At 51.5% G+C, this 11,250-nt stretch overlaps 1 protein-coding gene across 1 annotated transcript; it reads left to right on the top strand.

Annotated features, from left to right (window-relative positions):
- Positions 1–4,039: 4,039 nt before the first annotated feature.
- On the top strand, positions 4,040–8,104 carry MVB12A (multivesicular body subunit 12A). The gene is given in 9 exon segments (NM_001034283.2): positions 4,040–4,216; positions 4,339–4,437; positions 4,580–4,676; positions 6,037–6,163; positions 6,513–6,632; positions 6,713–6,819; positions 7,059–7,120; positions 7,446–7,502; positions 7,704–8,104. Coding segments are annotated over 9 exon segments (822 nt in total). The 5' UTR covers positions 4,040–4,126; the 3' UTR covers positions 7,767–8,104.
- Positions 8,105–11,250: the final 3,146 nt, after the last annotated feature.

The following is an 11,250-nucleotide window of genomic DNA, read 5'->3' as shown; positions in this document are numbered from 1 at the left end:
TACATAGCTCACATGTGCATTATAAGGTGAGTAGTGGGTCATAATGACCCCTCACAGGATTGAGAAAGAAATGTTATCTCTTAAGGAGCTACTGATCTCGGTGAGGCAGCAGTGAGCAGTGGCGTGAAGGGAGATCTTAATTTTCTGCCCAAGAATTGAACCTGGGTAGCCTGGATGAGAACCAGGAATTCTAGCCACCAGACCAGCAAGGGCTAGAGGCTAGAAGTGATTTTTCCCTGGATCTTTGCCCCCAGTGAAAAACACATTTATCACAGAGGCAGAAACCATAAATGTAGGTGCAAAGTTTATTATTAGAGACACAGCACAACAACAAGTGGGCCAGCACAGAGAGAAATGGTTTGTTAAGACAGAAGCAAGGCAGAGATGGACACCCAGAGAGAAAGGGTGTGGCTTACCCCTCGTGAGGACGAGCACAGTAAAGAGCCACTTATATCACTCATATAGGTTAGTTCTTCTGGATCTTTGTCTTCCTTCAGGCCAATTATCTGGTTTCTTTTAACACACCTGACCTACCCTGGGAATCTCCACTGGGTGTACTCACACCCCTCAGCCAAGAAGCAAGACTCATTATGGCCTGGCATTATCCCCTGACTTTAGACCCACAAGGAGCCTTTCTGCGCATGTGCAGTGTCTCCCTTGTCTCCAAAGAGGGAGGAGCAGAGATCCCTTAATCCTTTACTCAAACAGGGTTTTGCCCCTCTTTGTTCTTGCCATGATTATTACCTTGACTATTGCCATGACTACTATTACCTTAAGGCATTTACAAGAGACAAACACTGGCTATTTACCCTGCTTCTGTTGTTACTTCCAGTGTGGAGGGCAAACAGTTCAGTTCAGTTCAGTCGCTCAGTCGAGTTCAACTCTTTGCAACCCCATGATCGCAGCACGCCAGGCCTCCCTGTCCATCACCAACTCCCGGAGTTCACCCAGACTCACATCCATCGAGTCAGTGATGCCATCCAGCCATCTCATCCTCTGTCGTCCCCTTCTCCTCTTGCCCCCAATCCCTCCCAGCATCAGAGTCTTTTCCAATGAGTCAACTTTTCACATGAGGTGGCCAAAGTACTGGAGTTTCAGCTTTAGCATCATTCCTTCCAAAGAAATCCCAGGGCTGATCTCCTTCAGAATGGACTGGTTGGATCTCCTTGCAGTCCAAGGGACTCTCAAGAGTCTTCTCCAACACCACAGTTCAAAAGCATCAATTCTTCAGTGCTCAGCCTTCTTGACAGTCCAACTCTCACATCCATACATGACCACAGGAAAAACCATAGCCTTGACTAGACAGACCTCTGTTGGCAAAGTAATTCTCTGCTTTTGAATATGCTATCTAGGTTGGTCATAACTTTCCTTCCAAGGAGTAAGCGTCTTTTAATTTCATGGCTGCAGTCACCATCTGCAGTGATTTTGGAGCCCCCAAAAATAAAGTCTAACACTGTTTCCACTGTTTCCCCATCTATTTCCCATGAAGTGATGGGACTGGTTGCCATGATCTTCGTTTTCTGAATGTTGAGCTTTAAGCCAACTTTTTCACTCTCCTCTTTCACTTTCATCAAGAGGCTTTTTAGTTCCTCTTCACTTTCTGCCATAAGGGTGGTGTCATCTGCATATCTGAGGTTATTGATATTTCTCCTGGCAATCTTGATTTCAGCTTGTGTTTCTTCCAGTCCAGCATTTCTCATGATGTACTCTGCATATAAGTTAAATAAGCAAGGTGACAATATACAGCCTTGACATCCTCCTTTTCCTATTTGGAACCAGTCTGTTGTTCCATGTCCAGTTCTAACTGTTGCTTCCTGACCTGCATACAGGTTTCTCAAGAGGCAGGTCAGGTGGTCTGGTATTCCCATCTCTTCCAGAATTTTCCACAGTTTATTGTGATCCACACAGTCAAAGGCTTTGGCATAGTCAATAAAGCAGAAAAAGATGTTTTTATGGAACTCTCTTGCTTTTTCCATGATCCAGCAGATGTTGGCAATTTGATCTCTGGTTCCTCTACCTTTTCTAAAACCAGCTTGAACATCAGGAAGTTCACGGTTCATATATTGCTGAAGCCTGGCTTGGAGAATTTTGAGCATTACTTTACTAGCGTGTGAGATGAGTGCAATTGTGCAAACAGGAGGCTGATTATAATGCCTTAACTGGAGACCACCTACCTCTTATATCAGAAAATGCTAACAGTTCTAAGTGTTCAGCCTAAAGCCCACTTCTTTGTGCTCCATGAAATGCAAACAGGAGGCCAGTTATAGAAATCTAACTGGAGCCCATCTATATCTTGCCTCACTGCCTGGCAGGCACCAGAAGAAAATTGCTCTTTTCTAAGCAGGCATTCCTGTGTTAAGATCTCAGTTCAGTCGCTCAGTTGTGTCCGACTCTTTGCAACCCCATGAACTGCAGCACACCAGACTTGCCCGTACATCACCAACTCCCAGAGCTTATTCAAACTCATGTCCATAGAGTCGGTGATGCCATCCAACCATCTCATCCTCTGTTGTCCCCTTCCAGTCCTTCCAATGAATATGCAGGGCTGATTTCCTTTAAGATGGACTGGTTCTCCTTGCAGTCCAAGGGACTCTCAAGAGTCTTCTCCAACACCACAGTTCAAAAGCATCAATTCTTCTGCACTCAGCTTTCTTTATAGTCCAATGCTCACATCTATACATGACTACTGGAAAAACCATAGCTCTGACTAGATGGACCTTTGTTAGTAAAGTAATGTCTATGCTTTTTAACATGCTGTTTAGGTTGGTCATAGCTTTTCTTCCAAGGAGCAAGCGTCATTTAATTTCACAGCTTCAGTCGACCATCTGCAGTGATTTTGAAGCCCCCCCCAGATAAAGTCTGTCCCTGTTTCCATTGTTTCCCCATCTAATTTGCCATGAAGTGATGGGACCTGATGTCATGATCTTCATTTTCTGAATGTTGAGTTTTAAGCCAACTTTTTCACTCTCCTCTCTCACTTTCATTAAGAGGCTCCTTAGTTCTTTGCTTTCTGCCGAAAGGGTCATGTCATCTGCATATCTGAGGTTATTGATATTTCTCTCTGCAATCTTGATTCCAGCTTGTGCTTCCTCCAGCCCAGCATTTCGCAATATACAGCCTTGACATACTCCTTTCCCGATTTGGAACCAGTCTGTTGTTCCATGTCCAGTGCTAACTGTTGCTTCTTGACCTGCATACAGATTTCTCAGGAGGCAGGTCAGGTGGTCTGGCATTCCCATCTCTGTAAGAACTTTCCACAGTTTGTTGTGATCCACACAGTCAAAGGCTTTGGCGTAAATTTAGTTAATCTATAATACAGACACATAACGCACACTAAAGGCGAGCAGGTAGTCACCCAAGAGGGCAGAGAGAATTTTACATTAAAATTTTTCTCATCCTACGTTAAAAACGATTTTATTTTATCACAAATATAAAAACCATTTTTTGCTCTCCTGTGGCATCAAAAAAACAGGCAGTGGACTAATCGATAATACGGTAAAAAGCTGGAACATGTATAGGAGTAGATAATATTCTGTTCCCCAGTTGACCATATATGTTCCATCTAAGCGTGTAAAGCACTTAGCCATTCTAAATACTTTTATACCATCTTAATGAATTATATGTGTGAATAAATCCTCAAGTTACACCAGGATTTCATGGCTCACGCTGGTCCGTACTTTTTACTAGTCGCTGTATAACCCATGCAAGTGTCTTTTGGGATGACCTCTGGGATCAAAAATTGCGGGTTTTTCATATTTCTCTCGGAAATTTCCGGGAAACACCGACGACAGTAGCTCTGGAGGAGAGGCTGATACCGCACGGAATTCTGGGAAATGTAGTTCTGGTTCCCAGATAGCGAGACATTTCCGGCAGAAGTCGCTGGGCTTGAGGTGAAAGCGAGACAGTTTTCCGCAAACGTCTCCCACGGGCGCACCTGAGGGACGTGGCTCCTTGTCCCCACAAGATTGGCCGGCGGCTTTCCCGGCACGCGCATACCGCGTTTCCTGGCCCCCCGACATCGCAAGGCCGTCTGGGAGTTGTAGTTCAGGTTCCTGTCGAACTCCGTAGTCCAGCTGCGGCTGGAAGGTCCGAGGCTGTCTGCCGCCTTCGGTGCCTGTTTTGGAGGATGGATCCGGGGCCCGGGGCCAACGGGATGCCGTTGGCTGGCTTAGCCTGGTCGTCGGCCTCGGCGCCCCCGCCGCGGGGATTCAGTGCGGTGAGCGACGTCAGGGGGCCGGGGACGGGAAGGCAGCGGCACTAGGGGCCGGGGGTTGAATGGGGGGCAGCCGCGGCTGCGGCCAGGTGATATCCTGGCTCAGACCAGCGTTTGCGCTGCAGATCTCCTGCACTGTGGAGGGGACGCCCGCCAGCTTCGGCAAGACTTTCGCTCAGAAATCTGGCTACTTCCTGTGCCTCAATCCTTTGGGCAGCCTAGAGGTAGGGAGCTCCCATCCTCGGAACCCCCCGCCCTTCCCACTTCCCCTGTCCATTCGCGGAGCATTATGCCCGGGACACAGTCCCTGCTGCTGAGTGATTCTCGCTGTTTCCCCCCGCGCCGCGACCCCGACCCCGACCCCAGAATCCACAGGAGAACGTGGTGGTCGACATCCAGATCCTAGTGGACAAGAGCCCCCTCCCGCCGGGATTCTCACCAGTCTGCGACCCCCTGGACTCGAGTGAGTCCCACTTCGAAGGCAGGGGTGGGTGTGTGGAGGGGGTGAGGGGCAAGTTCGCTCGTCTCTGCCGGGAAGACCAGGCAGGGAGGGAATGGAAGGACCATAGGCGCGCGATTTTTGAGCCTTGGCCGCCCCCTCGATGCTCTGGGTAATGACGGTGTTGGCTGAGGATTGATCTAGGGCGGACCCCGCCCTGCGTAAAAAGTGTGTCTCTCTTTAGAGTAAGTGTTCAGTTTGTGCTACCTGTTTTATTCCTGTTGTTACTCCACCTTCTTACAGTGTAGCCAGGCTGATCCAGGCGCAGTTCTCTTTTCCATTTCCAGGCTTTTGTACAGGGACTGCTCTCCCAGCTCTCGGCCCTGACTGCTCTGCTTTCTAATCAGGCTCTCCCTGCCTTCCATGCCCTCTCCGTGTCTTGTCATTTGTATTTGACTGTCAGCATATATCTATTGGTGGGTTTCTCTGGTGGCTCAGCAGTAAAGAACCTGCCTGCCAATGCAGGACACGCGGGATCCATCCCTGCATGGGGAAGATCTCCTGGAGGAGGAAATGGCAATCCACTCCAGTATTCTTGCCTGGAGAATCCTATGGACAGGGGAGTGTGGCAGATTGCAAAGAGTTGGACATGACTGGAGTGACTTAGTATGCATATATATGCAATTGACAGCATCTGGGTTGCAAAGTCTAATATATTTACTACCTGGCCCTTTACAGAAAAAGTTTGCCAAGTCCTGTACCAATAGATAAGTGTTGTTTAGTCACTAAATTGTGTCCAACTCTTGGTGACCCTGTGGACTGTAGCCCGTCAGGCTCCTCTGTCCATGGCATTCTCCAGGCAAGAATACTGGAGTAGGTTGTCATTTCCTCCTTCAGGGGATCTTCCCAACACAGGGATCAAACCCGTGTCTCTTATGTCTCCTGCGGGTTCTTTACCACTAATGCCATCTGGGAAAGCCCTTGCACATATATGCATATATGTAAAAGCCATGCTTAGCTCATGAGCCAGACAAGAATAGACTCTGGGTCAGATTTGGCTTATCCATTGTAGTTTGCTGATCTCTGGGTTAGAGGGCTGAGGGCAAGTGAGTTTGGAGGGCCAGCACGGGCACCCGGTGCTATCTGATCCCACAGCTTCCCACCCTCACTGTGGTCCCCATGACCACCCCATGAGTGCTCCTCCATATCACCAAAGATGAGCCTGTCCCAATGGCTCCTAAAAGCGTCATGGATTCTCCTCCTATGACTTTACCATTCATGATAAACGGTACCCTGGAGAGCGATCTCCTGGAGCCATCTTTGGGCCCCTTCCCTGCTTCTTGCCTCTTCTCACCCCCTTGCTCCCCACCCCTCCCCTTCCCAGAGGCCTCCGTGTCCAAGAAGAAACGCATGTGCGTGAAGCTGGTGCCCTTGGGGGCCGCGGACACAGCTGTCTTTGACATCCGACTGAGTGGGAAAACCAAGACAGTCCCTGGATACCTGCGAGTAGGGTACGCCTGCTCCCCCGCCTTCCTTCTTTGCCCTCCCAACTCCCTGCCTGCCCCTCTGGCTCTCAGGGACTCCCATGAGGCCTCACATCCCTCTGCCACCTCTCTGTGCCTCAGTTTCCACATGTTAAGATGGGGACAGTTGTACTGGGATCTCACTGGGCAGTGGTGAGGAGCTGGTGTGTCTGAAATGCCCGATACGGTGGCTGAACCCAGCAGGATTAGTTAGGATGTTGCTGATGGTGTGGGCTGAGACCTGAGGTCACCAGAGCCTGTCTTCCCGCTGGCAGCTGTTCTCATCCCTGGCTGCACATCAGGCCAGAGCCCCTTCTCTCTCTTCTTCCTCCCCTAGGGACATGGGGGGCTTTGCCATTTGGTGCCGGAAGGCCAAGGCCCCTCGGCCAGTGCCCAAGCCCCGAGCTCTTAGCCGAGACGTGAGGGACCTCTCCCTGGACTCGCCGGGCCAGCCGAGGTGAGTCCTCCAGCTATGGGGCTGGGGTGGGGGCGGGGTCAGCATCAGGTCGCCGACCCGGGCTGTCCTGCCTCCATCAGCAAAGGTGGCTTCCCGGAGCGGACACTATCCAGACTGGGCTCTCGGGCTTCTACCCTGCGGAGGAACGACTCCATCTATGAGGCCTCCAACCTCTATGGCATCTCAGGTGAGAGCAGAGTGGGGAGATTGACACCCTGGGGTGGGGGTGGGGGGGTAAGACTGGTCCGAGGTTGTACCCCCAGGTAGAGGCCAGGGCAGGGTTGGACCAGCCCTGGGCTTGCCCTGTTCTGTCAAGACTGGGAAGAGCCGAGACCTCTAGGCTGGGCTTCTTGGGTTGGGGTGGGCAACAGGCAGGCTTCAAGTCTCCTCAGCCTCAGCTCCATCCCTCTCACCCACTTTCCTCAGCCATGGATGGGGTTCCCTTCACGCTGCACCCCCGATTCGAGGGCAAGAGCTGTGGTCCCCTGGTGAGTCCAGGTCCTGGGGAGTCTGGGTCTGCCCCCACCCCTTGAGTTTTTAGGCACCACGATGCAGGATGTATCAGCGTGTGTATCCAGCACAGAGGGGAGTTCCTGGGTGGGAAGAGGCTGGAGGCCAAGGGGTGGGGGCGGGAGGGTCTCCTTCTGGAATGAGGGGTTCAGGAGGGGCAGCTGGATGCTTGGGGGCAAGAGGCAGTGGCAGGAAGGGGAGATGATGTTCAGGCAAATATTGAGGGGGCCCTTCATGAAGATGAGGGAACAAGGGTTCCAGGTTGGGGTCCCTGTCCCAGACTGACCTGCCCTTGCCTGCCAGGCCTTCTCTGCCTTTGCTGATCTGACCATCAAATCGCTGGCGGACATTGAGGCGGAGGTGGGTGTGGGATTAGGGAGGGGGTGGAGTTGCGGGGATGCAGGCCACTTCCTCTCCCCTGGGCCCCCCTTCTGTCCCAGCTGTAACCCACCTTGAGGGCTGCAGATCCCTCATGCCCCACACCCTACCATTCCTCTGGCGCCCCCCAGTGGCTGCTCTCTCACTTTGTACTCTCCCTTCACCCCACTCCTCACCCGCCAGTACAACTACGGCTTCGTGGTGGAGAAGACGGCAGCTGCCCGCCTGCCTCCAAGCGTCTCTTAGCCCTTCAGCAGTACCAGGGAGGAGCCGCCACATCTGACACCGCCCCTCCCCACCCCATCACCCCGCTGACTGGCAGCTGCCCAGCCCATTCCACCTTGGGACCTTTAGCAGCGCAAGGCATGCTGGACCCTCGGCCACTTGGAGGAGCTGCAGCCTGGAGGAGGGAGCATGACCGGTTCGCCCTGTGATGGGTTCCCGGGCCCTAATGGATAGGGGTGGGGGCTGGACAGAAACCAGTGCCTTCAAGTCATTTGTGTCAAAACTCTCTGGTGCCTGGAGGCCATGCGGGTGTCCTGGTAATAAACACCACGCTGTCCAGAGGTTATCTATAATCTCCATCCTGACTGTGTGTCTCTGTGTCTCGCGGGAGCTGGGGTGGACGCACGCTGAGCAAGTGGGTGAAAACCTGGAGGGGAGGGGGCGCTGCTGCCGCTCCCATTCTACAGGGAGAAACAGGCTCCGTGATTCTGGACCACATCAGGTCCCGCCCCTCCATCGTTGCACCCAACCGTAATAATAGTAACAGCTACGGTTTGTACTGTGAGGACCTTCTCCCTAGTATCTGGTGCGTAGTACCTCATTTAGTCCTCCCGAGCCCAGTGGGAAGTCCTGGTTTTGTGGCCATTTCACAGATAGTGAAACTGAGGCACGAGGTGGCTAAATTCAGAGCTGGGATTCGAACCCAGAGCCTGCTTTCTTAACTATCAAACTGTACTGCTGTCTGTATCTCTTTTCCTCTATCGTGTGGTGGACACAAACCATGAATTCTCATGAATCATGATAGTTATCGTGTATAAAGTGGAGGGAACCCTGAATTGGGAAATACTGGTGCCTCCAGGGGACAGGGGTAGGTTCCTCTAGGCCTCTGGTCACATGTTTCTCAAGTCATCAATACATAACGTGTGTGTTTTGAGACACCTTGTTTAACACGCAGCTGATTAATGGTGACCTCACAGCCACTAGTCCTATAACTCATGTCTGAGCAAAATCATGCCTGACACTTGTGATCCCCTGGACTGTATCCCACTAGGCTCCTCTGTCCATGGGATTTCCCAGGTAAGAATACTGGAGTGGGTTGCCATTTCCTTCTCCAGGGAATCTTCAAGACCCAGGGACTGAACCCAGGTCTCCTGCAGTGCAGGCAGATTCTTTACTAACTGATACACCAGGAAGCCCAAACAAAGCTCATCTAACAGTATATTCTCCTGGAGGCACATCCCAGCCTTCTTGCACTTGCGGACACTAGATAGCTCTTCAGCACCACACTTGGGAACCTTTTCGAACAGCAAAAATCACCAATGAAAAAGCACAAAAATGAAAAATGTCCCACTAGCTAGACCTCAAGAATGATGCCTGTGAGCTAGAACAGGAAGGCAGAGCATCGGCTTGTCCCACCACAGCTGCAAACATGTACCTCTGGGGACTCAAATTTTTCCCTGCACTGGGAATTCCCTGGTGGTCCAGTGGTTAAGACACAGCGTTTTCACTGCAGTAGCCACGTTCAATCCCTGATTGGGGAACTAAGATCCAGCAAGACATGTAGCATGGCCAAAAAAAATTTTTTTTCCCTTCACTGTGTATGTCTTTCAGTGACCACTAAAGCACTGCGAGTGTTAATTTGGGAGTCACAGATTTGAGCCAGTAGGAGGACTGGCAAATATAGACTCTGTGAATAATGAAAGTCAATTATTTCTGTTAAGAACATAGGCGATGATGGCTCAGATGGTAAAGAATTTGCCTGCAATGCAGGAGACCCAGAGTCATTTCGTTCCCTGGGTCGGGAAGATTTCCTGGAGAAGGGAATAGCTATTCACTCCAGTTTTTTTTGCCTGGAGAATTCCACAGACAGAGGAGCCTGGCAGGAAAGGGAGACTGCAAAATGTACCCCTCCCCCACACATGTCAGCTGCCTTGGGAAAGTTAGGCCCCTGGTGCTAAGATATCTCCTGGAATCTCCCCGTTCTGGGCACAGCCGGCACCTGCCAGACCCACCCAGGCTGCTGTGGCGCCAGCCATGGAATCTGATCCACCTAGGAAGCAAAGGCTGTTTGTTCTCCCTGGTTGGGATCTTGGCCATCCTGAAACCAGCCCCAGATCACTTTCCAGGGCATCTGTGTGTGACCAGGGGCCCCCGGATAACCTGGGCTGGCCTTGGGTCCAGGTGGACCAATCATCGTGGCCAGTCACTGACTCTGCAAAATCGCAACTCTCTGAACCCCACAGGGCCTGGCGACAGACAGCCTCACAAAGGGACCAGAGGATCCCAATGGAGCCTGTCCCCCGGCTCCGCAACTCCTGACTTGGGCCACATTGATCAACACTCTGACTGAGCTTATATCATCTTGGGCTACAGGGGGAGGGGGCTTCTTGGTGGCTCAGGCAGTAAAGTATCCACCTGCAATGCAGGAGACCTGGGTTCAGTCCCTGGGTTGGGAAGATCCCCTGGAGAAGGAAATGGTAACACATTCCAGGATTCTTGCCTGGAGAATCCCATGGACAGAGGAGCCTGGTGGGCTACAGTCCATAGGGTCACAAAGAATTGGACATGACTAAGCAGCTATGCACACACAGGAGAGGGGAAAGAAGAGCTTTATCCTTTTGCCTTTTGCTCTCTCCTGGGCGCTGAGAGCTGGGTATTGCAGGGACCTGAGTACTGAGAGAGAGATTTCTGAAGACATGCGGTCACAGCTCCAGTGCTCACTAGCTGGTCACCCTGAGCAATGGCTTAATCTCTCTATACCTCAGTTTGTCTATCTATACGATGGGCATCTCACTGGTCCTCACCTCAAAGGGTAGTTCTGAGGGGGAATTTTTGTGGGGGCGTGTCTCTCCATTGTCCATGTTGACTATTGTAAAAATGCTTCCTGGCTCTGAAAGTCCTTCTCTGCCGGAAGGTTTCTGCAGCCCGAAGTCCATGCAGAGTGGATGGCCTCTGCTAGTGGAAAACCCCACACTATGAAAGTGAAAGTGTTAGCCCTCAGTCATGCCTGACTCTTTGCAACCCCATGGACTGTAGCCCACGAGTCTCCTCTGTCTGTGGGATTCTCCAGGCAAGAATCCTGGAGTGGGTTGCCATTCCCTTCCCCCGGGGATCTTCCCAACCCAGGGATCGAACCCAGGTCTCCCACACTGCAGGCAGATTCTTTACCATCTGAGCCACCAGGGAAGCCCAAACCCCACAGTTGTATTTAAATGTTTCAGAGGCCGGCTGTGGTCCCTGCTTCTCTCCCCACCCCCAAATCAGAGCATTGATCTGTGCCAAACCTGAGCATCCCCTTTGGCCCCCTCCCTGCCAAATCCCACAAGGCTTCTATCCCATCATTCATTCTGCCTGTTCTTTTTAAAAACTATTTGAATTTATATATTTGGCTGAGCCAGGTCTTAATTTTGGCATTTGAACTCTTAGTTGTGGCATGTCGGATCTAGTTCCCTGACCATGGATTGAACCCAGACCTCCTACATTGGGAGCATGGAGTCTTAGCCAG

Source organism: Bos taurus, chromosome 7 (assembly GCF_002263795.3).
Source record: "Bos taurus isolate L1 Dominette 01449 registration number 42190680 breed Hereford chromosome 7, ARS-UCD2.0, whole genome shotgun sequence".
NCBI lineage: Eukaryota > Metazoa > Chordata > Mammalia > Artiodactyla > Bovidae > Bos > Bos taurus.
The sequence above is the reverse complement of the archived record's forward strand: the minus strand, read 5'-3'. Positions and strand labels throughout refer to the sequence as shown.